Below are 19,851 nucleotides of genomic sequence, written 5' to 3' on the forward strand. Positions count from 1 at the left end.
TCTACTACCATTCACAACTGAATGCGGCAGAACTGCAGAGCTTCAATTTCATCAATTGGTCGTGGGATCGCTCTGCTCGGTCGATAGCACACTGCCTCTGCAGTGCAGCATGCATGTAGTCCTGAGCTGTAGCTTCAACAGGTTGGCACCTCATTTTCAAGCACACCTGGTGTTGCTCCTGGCATGTTCTTCTACGGTCCTCTTTGAACCAGAGTTGGCTGCGTGGCTTGATGGTAGTGGAAGAGTGAGGGATGTGTCGAACCATCAGGTTACAGATTATGTGGGAACACAATTCTGTTGCTGCTTATGGACCACTGCGCCTCATGGAAGTCCACTTTTGAGCTGCTAGATCTGTTGTGAATCTATCCCATTTAGCATGGTGGTAATGCCGCACAGCACAACGGACAGCATCCTCAGTGTGAACATGGGACTTCAAGTCCAGAGGACAGAGCAGTGGTCACTCCAACCAACACCATCATTGATGGGTGCATCTGAGACAGGGATAGTCAACAAGTAGGTTTTAACATTTTGTAAGTTCTCACAGCCGCAATGTTTTACATTTATATAGCACCTTTAACATGCACTACACAGGTGCATTATCCACCAACCACATCAGGACAGATGACCACAAGCTTGGACGTAGAGGTAGCTTTTAAGAAGTGTGTTAAAGGAAGAGAATATATAAGAGGCAGAGGCTTTAAGGAAGAAATTCCAGACCTTTGGGCCTCGGCAGATGAACAAATGGCCGCCAGTGGTGGAGCGATGAAAATCAGGATGAACAAGAGGGGAGAAATGGGAGAGCACAGAGGTCTCAAAGCCTTGTATGACTGGAGGAGTCGACAAAAGATGACGACAGTGAAGCTTTGGCCAAATTTGAAAACAATTACTTGAATTTAAAAATTGAGGCATTGCCAGGCCAGGAGCCTATGTAGGTCAGCAAGTAATGGGGTGATGAGCGAATTGGCCTTAGTGTGAATTACAATACCAGCAGAGTTTTGAATGAGCTCAACTTTATGTAGGGTGGAAAATGGGAGACTGGCCAGGAGAACATTGGGACAGCAGAGTCTAGAGGTAACAAAGGCATGGATGAGCAATTTAGTAGATGAGTAGAGGCCCTGAGTCACCCAAAGTGGAAGTAGCCAGTCTTCGTAATAGAGGATGTGCAGTCGGAAGCTCATCTCTGTATCAAAAACGACACCAAGGTTGCAAATGGTCTGGTTCAGCATCATACAGTTGCCAGGGAGAAGAATGGAGTCAGTGGCTCAGGAACTGAGCTTACGACAGGGACCAAAGACAATGTCTTCAGTCTTCCCAATATTTAGCTGGGTGAAATCGCTGCTCCTCCAATCCTGGATGTCGAACAAGCAGTCTGCAAGTCCAGCCTGGAAACAGTGTCCTTCTGTGCCCTTACTACTCTTCCAAGTGGTGTTCAACATGAAGAAGCACTGACTCATCAGCTGAGCTGGTAACGAGCAAGAGGTTTCCTGGCCTATGTTTGACCTGGTGTCATCAGTCTTCATGGGGTCCAGAACCAAAGTTGAGTACTCCAAGGGCCACTCCCTCCTGATTGTCGTACAGTGGTGTACAACCTCTGATGGATCTATCCTACCAGTGGGACAAAAGATACCCAGGGATGGTGATGGAGGAGGCTGGGCTGGTGGATGATAGACATACTCAGCGAATCGCACCTATGTCAGGCTGCTGCTTGACTGGTCCGTGGGATAGCTCTCTCAATTTTGGCACAAGTCCCCAGATGTGAGGTAAACTCTGTAGGGTCAGCTTGCCTGGCTGTGCCTTTTTCATGTGGAATCCAATGTCTTCATCAATGTTGGGTGGTCTGTCAAGTTGTATTCTTATTGTCCTTTTTTATGTAGCAGTTTGATACAACTGAGTGGCTTGCTGAGCCATTACAGAGGGCAGCTCACAACTAACCACATTGCTGTGGGTCTAGAGTCACACGTAGGCCAGGCAAGGACAGTAGGTTTCCTTCACGAAAGGGTATTAGTCAATCGGATGGGTTTTTACAACAATCTGACAGCTTCGTGGTCACCATTAGTGATGCAAGCTTTTTATTCCAGAATTACTTAATTAACTGAATTCAAATCAAGAAACTGTAATAGTGGGATTTGAACTTGCATCTCCAGATTACAGGTTTAGTAACATAACCACAATGCTCCCATATCATGCGTTAAGGTCCGAAATGACTCTCCAATGGAGTGTGTGACTTGCTCATTAGAGAGATTAGCTTTGCTCTCGAGTTAAATCAGGCCATTATTCAAAAGGAGAGTTGCAGACAGATGACATGAAGTTGTTGTATTTGCGCAGTAGATACAAAGTAAACATGGCACAGAAAGTTAATTCAAGTTAACTCAAGTCATTTCAAGTCTAAGTACCCTTTTAATGTTGTGTTAAGTGTTACTTACTGCCCATCAATCTCACGGACACTGAAAATTAACTTTTACAGTCATGGAGTCAGTCTCATTTCTTCAGATTATAATTTTTGGAAATTTTAAAAATGTGAAATTTAAAACAAAAACTTTTTTTTTTTTTAAAAACTTTTCCTTTGTCTCTCGTTCTCTCTCAATCCAGTTCTGATGATCAAGATCACAGACCTGAAATGTTAATTCTGTTGCTCTCCCCACAGATGTTGCCAGGTCTGCTGAGCATTTCCAGCATTTTCTGTTTTAATTCTTACTTTCCCTTTATTTGATTTGTTCTGTAACTGATTTACCATGGGCACAGGTTTTATGGTCTGCAAAGCAAAGGCCCTCGCCACGAACCTCAAAGAAAGCTGCCCACAAAGATTCAACGACGTACGGCGTGAATTTCAATTTTTCTATCATTTGAACCTGGCGTCAAGTCAAAGGGATCACCAGGTGCCCAGAAACTAAAATATCATCAAGCACGGTAAGCAGCACTCTGGAGGGATTCAGAGACAAGGGGCAATAAATATAATGCAGATAATCCTTAATTCTTTTACTTAAATTTTATAGAGACCGAAATAAATGATTGAGACACATTAGAAGCTGAAATATCAAACAAATTTTCATAAATAAAAAATTGTAGTTTTTTTTTTTGAAAATCGGAATGGAAAAATGTGACATGACAAGAACAAAATTATTTTTCTGGAGCAGATAAGCATCCAGCAGTAGTTATGACTTAGTACACCATTAAAAACACAGTTACATCTCAAACAAGGTGAAACTTTGTATTAGGCTTCAACAGCAACATTATACTGTTAGAAGGTTCATCAGTTCAACGATTACTAATTGAAGACTGCGGAACTTCAAAAGCGCACCCTTAGGGCAAGCGTAGAATCAATGACAGCAACCCATGGATTTCTGTGTTTAACTGTGCATGTGCAAACTCCAGAAGTTGTCATTTTCAGAAGAGTAATGACGGTGAAAGCTGACAGTTCTGCCATCATTACTGCCACAAAATCCAAAGCACTGAAGTCACCCACTTTAATTTACACTTGCTTTTCAGTCCTTACGATGTTTATTTCATAATCTTTCAATCTAATTGGTGAAGGAGATAGAATTTCCCTGTTCACTCATAAATTTTGTCTTGGGGGAGGTAAGTTAAGATGGATTTTACAAGTAGCAATTATTTGCACGAAAACTTGAACATTTGTGGAAGGTGGCTGCGTTTGGCACCATCATTGCAATTATAGTATAACGTGCAGACCAAATCTGGAGCAAGAGTTTTATTGAATTCTGATGAGCAAGTCACTCTGTTGCAGTCTCTTCAAACCTTAACATATGATTAAGCTACAAAAATTTAGCATTTCCGCAAATTAAAATACAAATGCTAAAATCTGCAATTTTCGATGCATGGCCATTCTCCGTAAACAAACTTGCATCAGCTGAAAATCAACTGCAGCATCATCACAACTGAGCCCACACCACCCATTCCACCGACACATACACTTTTAGCAGAGGTCTCTGGACAGCAAGTGAAACATGAATGCGGGTTAACTATTTCACTGCACAACATAAGTGTGCTGATGCAAAGTGATTAGAGATACAGCACTGAAACAGGCCCTTCGGCCCACCGAGTCTGTGCCGAACATCAACCACCCATTTATACCAATCCTACACTAATCCCATATTCCTACCAAACATCCCCAACCTGTCCCTATATTTCCCTACCACCTACCTACACTAGTGACAATTTATAATGGCCAATTTACCTATCAACCTGCAACCAGAGGACACCGGAGCACCCGGAGAAAACCCACGCAGACACAGGGAGAACTTGCAAACTCCACACAGGCAGTACCCGGAATCGAACCCGGGTCCCTGGAGCTGTGAGGCTGCAGTGCTAACCACTGTGCCACTGTACCGCCCTAGCCTTCACTACTGCCCGAGCAGTCATTTATGCAGTGTCAGAAATATTTTTAAATGGTATTAACCATTATTCCAGAAGTTTTTCAGCAATTTTAAATGGGGTAATTTTTTTTTAAAAACTTGCGCCACGCATACTGATCCCAAACTTTCTCTGAGTATGCCGAAGTGCTTCAGAATTCAGAGGACAGAATATGCTATCCCACCGTGAATACTTACTAAACTGTGAAGGACTGCTCAAAACCAAAACAAGTAGTAAATAAAAAAAAAGTGAATAGTTATTAAAACCTAAAAGCTTACCAATTCTCGATATACTCCTTCAGTTTTCCCATCTGTCCTTGTACACTTTTCCTCTCTGTTCTTCTGGAATGCATCCCTGCTCCTGCTGCCTGTCCCACTTGAGTTCAAATTGCTCCGGGCATTGCTTCCTCCACCAAATGTCTTGGCCTTGGTTTTAAGAAATTTTCAAGATTTAAAAATCAATATTTTTGGCCTTAATTATTTAAAACGCAGACATCACAGGGATCTGAAAAAGGTGTAGTATTTTAAAAATTCCACTTGTACGAAAGATTTTGACCAACCAATCCTCGTTATATACAGTACATAGTCCTATATTTTATACCAGAAGTTAAGCAGTAAAGCACAAGCTTTTCTTCACAAACAGATGATTAAATGCACTTTGAAACTCATTCCTGGCTTATGTAAAATAGAATAAATCTTAACTAATCATCCAACATTCATGAAACCATCAATAATACTGTAAAGTTGCCAGACTTGCTCAGTTAAAATATATGTAATGCTTTTTCAATAAATGAGCTTCAGTGATGGTAGGCTCCAAAATGCCACAAATTTTCTGCAGGACCAGGGCGCACTGTCGACAACTAATCTCACGCTTTCAGCAATCAAATCTCTCTTCAGTAATTTGCAAATGCATCACTTTTGCAACACTGCTGTCTGTACTCTAGTTTTTCTTGTCTGTAATAAAACCAAACAAGTATTGCTGCTCCTAAAATTATGTCAAAACCAGGTCCTACTTGCAGAATAACTCCTTGTTTTCACATGTCATGAACCATATAATCAGGACTTTTCTTGATCAGTTTTTGGTGTTGTCTCAGCTGTTTTTAAAATGGTGGTCACCTTTTGCTAATTTTCCTGTTTGGCACATGCAAAAGTATTAAGTACACATGGAAATAATACACTGATCCTTAAATGCTGAATTGCAAATAAACTAGGATTCCTTTTCATCATCTTTACACCATCAGTCTCAGTAGCACGGTGGGCCACATTTTAGCAATGGAATCAATTCTGCACCACCTGTTCCAGAGAATAGAATGATACAACACAGGAGCGTGCCATCCATTGTGCCTGTGCCAGCTCCTTCAAAGAGTTATCCAATTAGTTCCAAGTCCCTACACTTTACACATAGTCCTTCAAATGTTTCCTTTTCAAGTACATGTCCAAATTACTTTTGAAAGTTATGACCAAATCTGCTTCCAACAGCCTTTCATGTCATGCATTCCAGATCATAACACGCTGCGTTAAAAAAGATTCTTCTCATTTTTGATTCTTTTGCCAGTTATTTGATCTTTAAAATAGAGTTCAAATGAAGCATTACCAGAATATCACTTGAACAATGCTTACCTATTCTACTATATTCCAAGAACGAACGAACGTGAATTTATTTAGCTCCTTCACAGCCTCAGAATGTCCAAAATCTCAGGAAGCACTTTTCTTTGGTGTCCAGTCACTGTTATAATCCCAGTGTTTAAATGCCTTCCTGTCCTCACCACCCCCACTCCAATCTCTGTAAACCCCTCTAGCCCAAAAGGCACCTGCCCCAAAAATCTCTCAGTTCTACTTTTTCCAACAGGCCTTCCTTTTGACCCATCAATGGCAGCCTCGTCTTCAGCCACAAAGGCCCCAAATGCCTCTGCTGTTTCACCTCCATCGCATGCTTTAAAAGCCACCTCTCTGAACAACTTTTTGGTCACCCTTCCTAGCAACTGTGTCATAGGCTCGGTATCCAGTTTTTTTCCCCTTACACCTTTGGGAAGCATCTAAGGAGGTTGCACATTATACAAGTGCAAGTTGTTTTTGTGATATAGCTAACCATGGCAGCCAATTTCACAAAGTCCCACAAACAGCATTGAGATAAATGACCAGATAATCTGATTTGAAGGAAAAACATTGGCCAAGACACTGGAAGAACTCTCCTGCTCGGCTTCCAAAAGTGGCATGGGATCTTTTACACTCACCCGATTAGAACTAGCCTTGATTTCAAGTCTCATCCAAAGCACGGCACCTCTGACAATATTTCACTCACTCAGTATTGCACTGGAATGTCAGCCCTCTGTGAACGAGGAGTGGAAATTGAAACCATGATCTTCTGACTCAGAGGAATCAAGGCTTACAGCATCTTTTATAGGTGACAACATCTGAGGCAGCGTTTCTTAAGATCAGCAGTTCTCCTGGGGCATTGCCAATAGAGGATTTGCTGTTGCAAGTGGAGTGCAGTGCTGGGCCAGGGTGGGGTGGGAGTGGCTGTACAGGGCTCCCAAAATATTTGGAAAGCAGTTTTAGTAGAGGTGCTCAGCTTTTTTTTTTTGGATTGGGTGCCGGTAATGGTCTTCTTCCTTGTCCACTGCAGGTGGATAGCTGAATAAAATTTGCTCCCTCATTTCCTGATCACAAAAATAAGTTAATGTGTATATTACATTCCATTTTACAGGTGGAGAGATCGCACTTTGTTTCCTGCTGGAAACCAAGCAATTGGCCATCCGTACATATATTCTGAGTTACATTTCTGAAGCTCTTAAGGGCATAGGAGCAGCATTCCGATTGCTCATAATGGGATAGGAGTGCTAGGTGGGTGTGGCTAAAATAATAAAACCAACATTGCAAACAACAAATTTAAAGAAGGAGACTGTTTAGAAAACATTTTCCCAGGAATCCAAAAGTCCCATTAAAATCCACATCTGTTACATAACCCAAAAAGAGACCCAGATCATGGAATCATAGAAATTTCAGCACAAAAAGAGGCCATTCGGCCCATCATGTCTGTGCGAGCCAGGGAAGAGCTATCCAGCCACATCTCAACTTTTAGCTCTTGGTCCAAAGCACTTCAAGTGGATATTCAAGTCTTCCTCACATATTATGAGGTTTTCTGCCTCCACCAACCTTCAGGCAGTGAGTTCCAGACCCCCAGCACCCTCGGGTGAAAAACAATTCTCAAAACCCCTTTAATCCTTCTAACAATTCCTTAAACCCTGTGGCCCATGGTTATAGACTTTTCTGCTAAAGGAATTAGGTCCTTCCTATCTCCTCTGTCTCGGCCCCTCATAATGTTACATACCTCAATTAAATCTGCCCTCAGCATCCTCCGATCCAAAGTAAAGAACGTGGCACAGTGGCGCAGTGGTTAGCACCGCAGCCTCACAGCTCCAGCGACCCGGGTTCAATTCTGGGTACTGCCTCTGTGGAGTTTGCAAGTTCTCCCTGTGTCCACGTGGGTTTTCGCCGGGCGCTCCGGTTTCCTCCCACAGCCAAAGACTTGCAGGTTGATAGGTAAATTGGCCATTATAAATTGCCCCTAGTATAGGTAGGTGGCAGGGGAATATAGGGACAGGTGGGGATGAGGTAGGAATATGGGATTAGTGTAGGATGGGTATAAATGGGAGGCTGATGGTCGGCACAGACTCGGTGGGCCAAAAAGGGCCTGTTTCATTGCTGTATCTCTAAATAAATAAAACGCCAGCCTATCCAATCTTTCCTCACAGCTAAAATTCTCTAGTCCTGGCAACACCCTCATACACTCTAACGGGATCACATCCTTCCTGGAATGTAACTAGAGCTGTACGCAGTATTAAAATAGTAATTTAAAATTCACTAGACAGCAAATCTGCTCCCAAAGCTTGGCAAATAACCACTCAGGATACAGACGTGACAGAGTATGAGAGATAGACATGGCTGATGAGAATAGTGCAGGAGGGGAAGCAGACACGGTGAAGAGACACAAAGCACACGTTGGGGTGGGGGAAGTAGGTACCAGGATTGTTAAAAAGGGTTGCTGTTGTACTGAGGGGAAAGTGGAGCTGGTAAACTAATGGAACGAACAGGGACTGGAAAACAACCAGGCACATGACCAGGGCCACAGTATAGGCCTGGGTGCTCAAAGAAGTAGATCCCAGAACAGGCACAAACCAAGAGAATAACAGAAGTTTTGTGCCAAAGTGCACAGCTCACAGTAATGGCAACAAGCAATAACCTCAAACAGTAGGCAGAAGACACCACTTACAAGGCTACAAAGATGTTGCAAAATGGTAGCAGACTGCAAGCAAGTGGAAGAGAGGAGTGGAGAAAGATTAGAGTGTAGCTACAACATCCCTCAAGAGGGATCAGGGTTGCAACCCTCATCTTTTTGAGGCAAAATCCTGAAAAATAGCAAATTAGTTTTTATTTTCCATGCCTGCCTTTGCTTTTAACTCATTTAACCAACCTCAGCAGTAAATATCATCAGAAACTGTCTAATTCAGTAATTCCTGAACTTTGTTTGATTGAACCTTGAAGAAACTTCAGCCCTCATGACCCACAAGCTAAAGATATTGGCAAAATTAAGACAGGAAAGACTTGTTTTTGATCTGGGCTGCAGTCAATTGGAAGGAACTCAAACACTAGCAGCTGAAAGATGCAACAAAACACAACCCAATGACTCAAGTTACAAACGATAATCCAAAGTTAGCCTCAAGCTCATGACAAAAGAGATCTCTCCAAGAAAAAAATTGTTGCCCCAAAATGCACCAACTCAAATAGCCCCAGCTAAAATAAGGGTTGCCCAGATAAAAATATAAACTCAAACAATATCTTAAAATGAGTTGAATTTGCAGGTCCTTTCAACCGTAATTTCCAAATACTTCATTTTATCATCCAAATAACGGTGGAAAGTCATATTCATCCATCAGGAACTTGAAAACGTACCTCTTTATTCTTGCTAATTTCTGCAATTGCAGCAGTCCTTTGCTTTTCAAATTCATCATCACCGCCAGTTTTGTTAGTGCTGGCAACTTGTAGTGTTTTCCTCCTATCAAGGTCTCTGCTATCAACTTGGTCACGAGCGATACATTTCTGGAAAAAAAATTTACAATGAATAAAAAAAAGGAATAATGAGCCTAACTAGATATCTTCCTGCCATAACTTTTTCTGTGGCTTCAAACAAAGAAATTCTTCAAAGGGAAAGAAAAACAAGCGAGCATTTTTGCTAAAAGCACTCATTATCTACTAAGAGAAAACGCATTGGAAAAAATGTGGTGAGACAGTTGGAAAAAAAAAGTCTGCCAGCAAGCAGTATTGCCTGGGCATCTTGTTCACCCTGGAACAGATCTCCTGATTGTAACGGGCCATAAATTTAAAGCAATCTCAAGACAAACCAGAGCGCCGAACCTTTTTAAACACAAACTGCAGCTGAGAGCAAGGAAGTTAACTTCAATTTTTTAATGTCTTCCATTTCTCTCAGATAGCAGCTTATATTAGGTTCCAGATCCAAAAACATTTGTCTAAGCAGCCATTCTTCCTGCTCACCCTGGAATTTTGTGTGGGAGCAAACATTTCAACCAGAGAGCTCATCAGCACAAGGCCTAACGTTGCCCTCGTCCAGTGTCTACAGAAAAGCACTACAAGTGTGGGTTTCTGGAAAACGATAACCAACAAGAATCACAGCTAATTACTCTCCTCTCCAGCTCAAGGATGCTCTTACAAATTGTGAAGAATGGCCACATGAATAATATACTGAACTGCTGTCAACTCTCAAGGCCACACCCCAGACTGAGGGGCAAAAAGCTGAGGAAGGGAGAAAGGAAGAAAGACAAAGAAAAGCTTCAAGCCAAAATAAAGTAGCATGCATGATGAAAGCCAATATACCATCTGTGATCACCTCCTCAAAGCAGGTTTTGACTGAGCTGCAACTTGCTAAATAACTGGAAGCTTTCCATTTTTTACAACAAAAAGAAACTCATTTTGACTTCCTGAGTAAGGCTGAGTGAGTTGGGCTTATACTTTGATTTTGGAAGAATGAGAGATGATTTCATTGAAATTGTAAGGGGAGTAGATAGGCGGTTCTGTGGTCGAAAACGAGACTCCCGAATGGTATGTTGCCTCCCAGGTGCACGGGTCAGGGATGTCTCAGATCGGCTGCAGAACATTCTGAAGGGGGAGGGTGAACAGCCAGTTGTCGTTGTGCACATAGGCACCAATGATATAGGTAAAAAACGGGATGAGGTCCTACAAGCAGAATGTAGGGAGTTAGGAGCCAAGTTAAAAAGTAGGACCTCAGAGGTAGTAATCTCAGGATTGCTACTAGTGCCACGTGATAGTCAGAGTAGAAATGAAAGAATAGTCAGGATGAATGCGTGGCTTGAGAGATGGTGCAGGAGGGAGGGGTTCAGACTTTTGGGACATTGGGACCGGTTCTGGGGGAGGTGGGACTATTACAAATTGGACGGTCTACACCTGGGCCGGACTGGAACCAATGTCCTTGGGGGTGCTTTTGCTAACGCTGTTGGGGAGGGTTTAAACTAATGTGGCAGGGGGATGGGAACCAAATGAGGAGGTCAGTGGACAGTCAGGAGGTAGTAACTAAAGCCTGTAAGGAACTAGATAATGAAGTCAGCGTGACTAAGGGAAAGAGTAGGCAGGGAGCAGATGATGAAAGCAAAGGGACTGGTGGTCTGAGGTGTATTTGTTTTAACGCAAGAAGTGTAGTAGGTAAGGCAAATGAACTTAGGGCTTGGATTAGTACCTGGGAGTATGATGTTATTGCTATTACTGAGACTTGGTTAAGGGAAGGGCATGATTGGCAACTAAATATCCCAGGATACCGATGCTTCAGGCGGGATAGAGAGGGAGGTAAAAGGGGTGGAGGAGTTGCATTACTGGTCAAAGAGGATATCACAGCTGTGCTGAAGGAAGGCACTATGGAGGACTCGAGCTGTGAGGCAATATGGGCAGAATTCAGAAATAGGAAGGGTGCGGTAACAATGTTGGGGCTGTACTACAGGCCTCCCAACAGCGAGCGTGAGATAGAGGTACAAATATGTAAACAGATTATGGAAAGCTGTAGGAGCAACAGGGTGGTGGTGATAGGAGATTTTAATTTTCCCAACATTGACTGGGATTCACTTAATGTTAGAGGTCGAGATGGAGCAGAATTTGTAAGGAGCATCCAGGACGGTTTTCTAGAGCAGTATGTAAATAGTCCAACTCGGGAAGGGGCCATACTGGACCTGGTGTTGGGAAATGAGCTGGGCCAGGTGGTTGACGTTTCAGTAGGGGACTACTTTGGGAATAGTGATCACAATTCCGTAAGTTTTAGAATTCTTTCTTCTTTCGGGCCTCCTTATCTCGAGAGACAATGGATATGCGCCTGGAGGTGGTCAGTGGTTTGTGAAGCAGCGCCTGGAGTGGCTATAAAGGCCAATTCTGGAGTGACAGGCTCTTCCACAGGTGCTGCAGAGAAATTTGTTTGTCGGGGCTGTTGCACAGTTGGCTCTCCCCTTGCGCCTCTGTCTTTTTTCCTGCCAACGACTAAGTCTCTTCGACTCGCCACAATTAAGCCCTGTCTTTATGGCTGCCCGCCAGCTCTGGCGAATGCTGGCAACGGACTCCCACGACTTGTGATCAATGTCACACGATTTCATGTCGCGTTTGCAGACGTCTTTATAGCGGAGACATGGACGGCCGGTGGGTCTGATACCAGTGGCGAGCTCGCTGTACAATGTGTCTTTGGGGATCCTGCCATCTTCCATGCGGCTCACATGGCCAAGCCATCTCAAGCGCCGCTGACTCAGTAGTGTGTATAAGCTGGGGGTGTTGGAAGTTTTAGAATACTCATGGACAAAGACGAGAGTGGTCCTAAAGGAAGAGTGCTAAATTGGGGGAAGGCCAACTGTACCAAAATTCGGCAGGAGCTGGGGAATGTAGATTGGGAGCAGCTGTTTGAAGGTAAATCCACTTTTGATATGTGGGAGGCTTTTAAAGAGAGGTTGATTGGCGTGCAGGAGAGACATGTTCCTGTGAAAATGAGGGGTAGAAATGGCAAGATTAGGGAACCATGGATGACAGGTGAAATTGTGAGACTAGCTAAGAGGAAAAAGGAAGCACACAAAAGGTCTAGGCGGCTGAAGAAAGACGAAGCTTTGAAAGAATATCGGGAATGTAGGACCAATCTGAAACGAGGAATTAAGAGGGCTAAAAGGGGTCATGAAATATCTTTAGCAAACAGGGTTAAGGAAAATCCCAAAGCCTTTTATTCATATATAAGGAGCAAGAGGGTAACTAGAGAAAGGATTGGCCCACTCAAGGACAAAGGAGGAAAGTTATGCGTGGAGTCAGAGAAAATGGGTGAGATTCTAAACGAGTACTTTGCATCGGAATTCACCGAGGAGAGGGACATGACGGATGTTGAGATTAGGGACAGATGTTTGATTACTCTAGGTCAAGTCGGCATAAGGAGGGAGGAAGTGTTGGGTATTCTAAAAGGCATTAAGGTGGACAAGTCCCCAGGTCCGGATGGGATCTATCCCAGGTTACTGTGGGAAGCGAGAGAGGAAATAGTTGGGGCCTTAACAGATATCTTTGCAACATCCTTAAACACGGGTGAGGTCCCGGAGGACTGGAGAATTGCTAATGTTGTCCCCTTGCTTAAGAAGGGTAGCAGGGAAAATCCAGGTAATTACAGACCGGTGAGCCTGACGTCAGTGGTAGGGAAGCTGCTGGAGAAGATACTGAGGGATAGGATCTATTCCCATCTGGAAGAAAATGGGCTTATCAGTGATAGGCAACATGGTTTTGTGCAGGGAAGGTCATGTCTTACCAACTTAATAGAATTCTTGGAGGAAGTGACAAAGTTGATTGATGAGGGAAGGGCTGTAGATGTCATATACATGGACTTCAGTAAGGCGTTTGATAAGGTTCCCCATGGTAGGCTGATGGAGAAAGTGAAGGCGCATGGGGTCCAAGGTGTACTAGCTAGATGGATAAAGAACTGGCTGGGCAGCAGGAGACAGAGAGTAGCAGTGGAAGGGAGTTTCTCAAAATGGAGACGTGTGACCAGTGGTGTTCCACAGGGATCCGTGCTGGGACCACTGTTGTTTGTGATATACATAAATGATTTGGAGGAAAGTATAGGTGGTCTGATTAGCAAGTTTGCAGACGACACTAAGATTGGTGGAGTAGCAGATACTGAAGGGGACTGTCAGAGAATACAGCAAAATATAGATAGACTGGAGAGTTGGGCAGAGAAATGGCAGATGGAGTTCAATCAGGGCAAATGCGAGGTGATGCATTTTGGAAGATCCAATTCAAGAGTGAACTATACTGTAAATGGAAAAGTCCTGGGGAAAATTGATGTCCAGAGAGATTTGGGTGTTCAGGTCCACTGTTCCCTGAAGGTGGCAACGCAGGTAAATAGAGTGGTCAAGAAGGCATACGGCATGCTTTCCTTCATCGGACGGGGCATTGAGTACAAGAGTTGGCAGGTCATGTTACAGTTGTATAGGACTTTGGTTCGGCCACATTTGGAATACTGCGTGCAGTTCTGGTCGCCACATTACCAAAAGGATGTGGATGCTTTGGAGAGGGTGCAGAAGAGGTTCACCAGGATGTTGCCTGGTATGGAGGGCGCTAGCTATGAAGAGAGGTTGAGTAGATTAGGATTATTTTCATTAGAAAGACGGAGGTTGAGGGGGGACCTGATTGAGGTGTACAAAATCATGAGAGGTATAGACAGGGTGGATAGCAAGAAGCTTTTTCCCCCAGAGTGGGGGATTCAATTACAAGGGGACACGAGTTTAAAGTGAAAGGGGAAAAGTTTAGGGGGGATATGCATGGAAAGTTCTTTACGCAGAGGGTGGTGGGTGCATGGAACGCATTACCAGCGGAGGTGGTAGACGCAGGCACGATAGCGTCTTTTAAGATGTATCTAGACAGATACATGAATGGGCAGGAAGCAAAGAGATACAGACCCTTAGAAAATAGGCGACAGGTTTAGATAGAGGATTTGGATCGGCGTAGGCTTGGAGGGCCGAAGGGCCTGTTCCTGTGCTGTAATTTTCTTTGTTCTTTTTGTTCTTTGAAACTTAGAAGATTCTGAAGGTACCTGATAGGGTAGATGCTGAGAGGTCATTTCCCCTGGCTGGGCAAATCAAGAACACAGGGTCGCAGCTCCAGGATAAGGGACCGATCATTTAGGACTTGGGTTTTTAATTCGTTGTTGGAATCTCAGCGTTGCTGGCAAGGCTCGCATTAACTGCCCACAAGAAAGTGGTGAGTTGCATTCTTAAACTGCTGCAGTCCATGTGGCGTCAGTACACCCACAGTGCAGTAAGGAAAGGAGTTCCAAGATTTTGATTCAACAACAGCGAACGAACAGCAATACACATCCAAGTCAGGATGGTGCGTGGCTTGGAGGGGAACTTGATGCTCCCATGCGTCTGCTGTCCTTTTCCTTCTCGGTGGTAGATGTTGTGGGTTTGGAAGGTGCTGTAAAGGAAGCCTTGGTGAGTTGCTGCAGTTCATCTTGTTGATGGTACACGCTGCTGCCACTGTGGGCCATTGGTGGAAGGAATGAAAGTTTAACATGGTGGACAAGGTGCCGAACAGGTTGTTTTTTCTAGGGTACATTCTGTGGCTTTGCTACCCTGAGTACTTTGTCCAAGTGGTTTTCCACATGAAGGAGTACTGATTCACTGGCTGAGTAAGAATGCCAGGTGGTTACCAGCACAAGATTTCCTTGCCCGTATTTGACCTGATGCCATGAGACTTAATATGGTCTGGAAAGGATGAGGACGCCCAGGGTTACTCCCTCCTGACTATACCACTATGCTGCCATCTCTCATGGGTGTACCCTGCTGGCGGGACAAGGCATAACTCAGGATGGTGATGGAGAAGTCTGGGGCATTAGCTATAAGTCACACTCACTGGATCGTTTTTATGTCAAGCTGTTGTTTGACTGGTTTGTCGGACAGCACTCCCAATTTTGGCACGTCCCCAGATGTTAGTGAGGGGGACTTTGCAGGGTCAAGTGGACAGGGTGTGCCTTAGTCGTTTCTGATGCCTAGGTTGATGCCTCGTGGTCTGCTCAATTTTAGTCTTGATCAACTTTTCTGTGGAGGTTTGATTTTTTTTTAAATCATTTCGCGAACGTAAATCCCCAGAGCCAAGCGATAACCTCATTTGCTGAGTTCAAGGTGATTAGTCCGCCACTTAGTCTGTGGGAAGGACACTTCAGCCATGTGCATTGTTTGTGTCTCTCCACAAATGCATAAGGGGTTTGTACTAAGGCCCGAACTGTGGAGGTAGGCTGCACAGGGGGCCCTGGCTTGTCCTGAACCAGTTTAGCATGGACCACTCTTGCCATGGTATTTCAAAGCCTGCTATTTGACAGATGGGGTCTGTCACAAGGAATATGTTAATGACTTCCATTGTTTCCCATTCCTTGATCCAAAGGATGCCGACTGGAAGGTTCAGGAAGGATGCTCCATAAGGGGCGCCAAGACAGAAGGCAGGCAGTGAGTGGATTGAACATCTTATTACGGAGTGATAAGGGAGGTGCAGCATGGATGGTTTCCACAGGCTTATGGGTTTTCGTCAGTCCGTGGATGTGTGGAGGGGTGATGTTTGCGAAGGCAGTAAGCCAGGGGAGGGGTGTTGAATGGAGAGTTCCAATTATGAAGCGCATTGTTGCATTCAATTGACCATCAATCAGATGTGTGTGTGATGACCTATGCCAGACAGGTGCACAGTATTAGGCTGCTGAATATGTTGGGGCAAGTGCTGAGGTCTGCAGTGTTGTGGCAGCAGCGCCCAACATATAGCCAGCAAGTTTGGTTAATAGGTAGTTTCTGGTTTTGACCTTTAGTGCTGTTTACTTCAGATGCTCCTGGAAGGACACAGTCCTATCCAGAGACACCCCCAAGTATGTTGGGTTGAGATCATGCTTTAGTCTCTGACCATCCATGTAGATACGCAATTCTTTTTTGATACATGCATTGTGGAGGAGGATATGGTTTTTTTTTTAAGAGGGATTCAATACGAGATGCCATGTGCAGCAGTAGTCCATCAACTTTCTAACGTCTGCATTGAGGACCTGGTCCTGAGTGCAGAAGGATGGAGTTTGAGTGGCACAACACTGACAGGGGGGGGGGGGGGGGGGGGGAGAAGATGATGGGGTGGGGGGGGAAGGGAGAGAAGATGATGGGGGGGGGGGGGGAGGGAGAGATGATGATGGGGGGGGGAGATAGAGGAGGGGCTCGTCACAACAGTCACTCAGTGATTCAGACATAGCAGTCAGCAGCATTTCTCTCTTGCTTAAGCAACAGGTAGTTCCAACCACCTTACTGGGTGTTAGTTCTTGGCTGGGAAATGAGCAGACATTTCATTTCCACCATAAGCCTTGTAATGTTAGATCGTGATGCAAATTCGGTGACCATCCTAAGCTGCTCGCAAAGTCATCCTTTTAGCTGTACTTTTTTAATGTCTTTTTAAAAGTATTCATACAGATCTCCCGCCAGCGGACTAAAGAAAATCATTCAACAAAGCAATTCGGTGTGACACCATCCCATCACATGAAATGAAATGTGACTACAGGAACATTTCATTCAAGTCACAAATTAATAAGAAACTATACACACACACTCATCAGTCTCACTGTCATAGCCGCACTCTGGCTTAAATTTTTTTTGTTCCGGGATTGGGCACGAGCACAACTGGGAACTCCAACTGCTCTGACTGGGCTCAATCAGCTTGTGCTCCAGCATATAAAGAACTTATGCCAAAACTTGGGTCAGTTTCCTGGGACCAAGGGAAATAGAGCTGTTTTATGGAAGCAGTCTCTCCTACATCCACATCATGCAGGTTAGGATTTCACACCCTGGTTTGTCCCTGCAGATCCCTTAAAACGCTTTGAGCAGCCTTGTTAGGTCTCCTCTCTGTTCTGCATTTAAATAGGAGAGTACGGTGTCTAATTTCCCTAACATTTCAGTGTCAGCTAACCTGACAAAGTTAAGACCACTCTATCTAAACGCACATAACATTTGCGACAGGGTACATAATTTAGAGGCCCAAATAGAGGTAAATGGGTATGATCTAATTACCATAATGGAAACATAGCTACATGGTGACCAAGACTGGGAACTGAATATTCAAAGGTATTCGACATTTAGGAAGGACAGGCCAGAAGGAAAAAGGAGGTGGTGTTTTGCTGATAAGGGATGAGATCAGTACATTAGTAAGGGAGGATCTCAGATCAGAAGAACAAAATGTGAAATCTGTTTGGGTGGAGCCAAGAAACAGCAAGGGGCAGCAAACATTGGTAGGAATTAAAACAAAGTGCTGGAAATACTCAGCCGGTCAGGCAGCATTTATGGAGAGAGAAGTGGAGTTAAGGTTTCAGGTCTGTGACCTTTCATCAGAAACATTGGTACGAGTTATGTGTTGGCCACCAAACAACAGTGGTAATGTGGCGCATGATATTAATCAAGAGAATCAAGAAGCATGTAGCATGTCCTATACAGTAATCACAAGTGATTTCAATCTGCATATAGACTGGATAAACCTAATAAGCACTAATGCTGCGGAGGACGAGTTTCTGGAGTATGTTGGGGATGGTTCCCTAGAGCAGTATGTTGAGATCTAATATTATATAATGAGAAAGGGTTAATTAATAACTTGTTGTAAAAGAAACTTTAGGAATGAGTGATCATAATATGATGGTGTAAAATTCTATGTTTGAAAGTGAGGTAGTTCAATTTGAAGCTAGGGTGTTAAATTTGAACAAAGAACATTATTAAGGTATGAGGGGAAAATTGGCTGAGGTGGATTGGAAAAATACATTAAAAGGTATGACAGTACGCAGGCAATGGATAATCTTGAAAGAATTATTACTTAATTTACAGCAACGATACATTCCTTCAAGGCGTGACACTATGTTCTGTTCCTCTGCATTTGCTGCAAAGAACAAACAAAAACCTGGAACGTCAGCTTGGCCAAGTTGGTGGCACCCACACCCGAGTAAGAGGACTGTGGGTTTAAGCTTCACTCCAGGAAATGAGCACACAATCTCAGCTGATGTTTCAGTGCAGTACTTTCACAGGAAGTGTCCAACTGAGGTCCTGTCTGCCTATTCAGATGGCAATATTTGAACAGTGATTTTTCCTGATGCCCTGGTCAACCTTCACTCCTCAACTATCACCACCAAAACAAATTAACTGCTAATTCATTTTACTTTGTGGGACTTTACAATGTATAAATTGGCTACCTGCAAAACAACAGTGAGTACAAATCGAAAGTAATCCAATGGCAATAAAGTACTTCGCAAACTTCCAGGGACATGCAGAGCACGAAATAAATGCAAGGTCTTTGTCTCTTACAATCAATACTCCACTAAGAGGCCAGGCCTCATTTGTCATACCTGCCCAAAAGGGACAAAAGGAGGTGGTCCACCTTCAGCTCCAATATTACTTCTTTTATATTTTGCCAAACTCTGAAAAAACAAGAACACTTTTTCAAAAAGAGAATTATACTTCTTCAATAAACCGTGAAACAATAAGGGAAACAAAGCACGTGTACTTATTTTCTTTAATTAGCTAATGGTATTGCTTGCCGAGTCAAAGGATACAAGTCTGACAACACTGACAAGAAAGTGGACAGTTGAACAATAAACAAAAGACATGCTAGTTTTAAATCTCACCAGTGGCCACAAGATGACAGCACAAACACCTATAAATATTAAAATATTTTTAATATTCAGCTGAAGAACTCATTTAATTGATTTGACGACCATAAAGGACAAGGTGATATTGCACATTCGTCACTCTTTTACAAATTTTAACATTTAATCCCTTTCTTCCCAACTACACAAAATGATCTAATCAATGGCAAAGCCAATTTCCCAAAAATGCCAGGTCAATAATTTGCCATTGGAAAGCATTCTCCCCAATTTTACATCCTGTTCTGAAAATAGCTAACCTCCATTTAAAGCCTCTGCTTAATTACAAATTTGAGATGGAGAAGGTCCATGTGGGAGAATAAAGGCACAAACCATGATTCCACTGGATTTCAACCGAGCAAGTTGGAGCTCCCAAAATATTAGTTTATTTCTTAAGCCACATATTTTCTGCAATAAATGACTTCCAACAGGTGCACAGCACCGGTCTGAAAGGGGTACGAGGCTCACGGCAGCCATTTCAAATTTCCAGAGTAGTTTCAGACCACGCTGTTTTTGTGGTCTCCTTAGGGGAACTTTACAGATCCTGCACCAAGTACAAACTCTTGTTTTTCTCAGCACATACTGAGAAACAGATCCATAAGCATACAAATATATATAAAATATACAAACTGGGTGGTTTTATTTTAATAAAAAAAAGTCAACAGATGAAACTCTCCGCCGAACAAAGTTACCACAGGGATAACTGGCTTGTGGCGGCCAAGCGTTCATAGCGACGTCGCTTTTTGATCA

The 19,851-nt window shown here is 43.5% G+C and overlaps 1 protein-coding gene across 1 annotated transcript in view; it reads right to left on the reverse strand.

The window, feature by feature from the left end:
* tdrd3 (tudor domain containing 3) overlaps positions 1 to 19,851 on the reverse strand; it is a 193,968-nt gene that overhangs the window by 105,204 nt on the left and 68,913 nt on the right. Inside the window, 3 exon segments of the mRNA XM_068034428.1 lie at positions 4,647 to 4,793; positions 9,321 to 9,467; positions 18,805 to 18,876. Coding sequence (XP_067890529.1) covers positions 4,647 to 4,793; positions 9,321 to 9,467; positions 18,805 to 18,876 — 366 coding nt within the window.

The sequence above is a fragment of the Heterodontus francisci genome, chromosome 6, assembly GCF_036365525.1.
Source record: "Heterodontus francisci isolate sHetFra1 chromosome 6, sHetFra1.hap1, whole genome shotgun sequence".
In the NCBI taxonomy this organism is placed as follows: Eukaryota; Metazoa; Chordata; class Chondrichthyes; order Heterodontiformes; family Heterodontidae; genus Heterodontus; species Heterodontus francisci.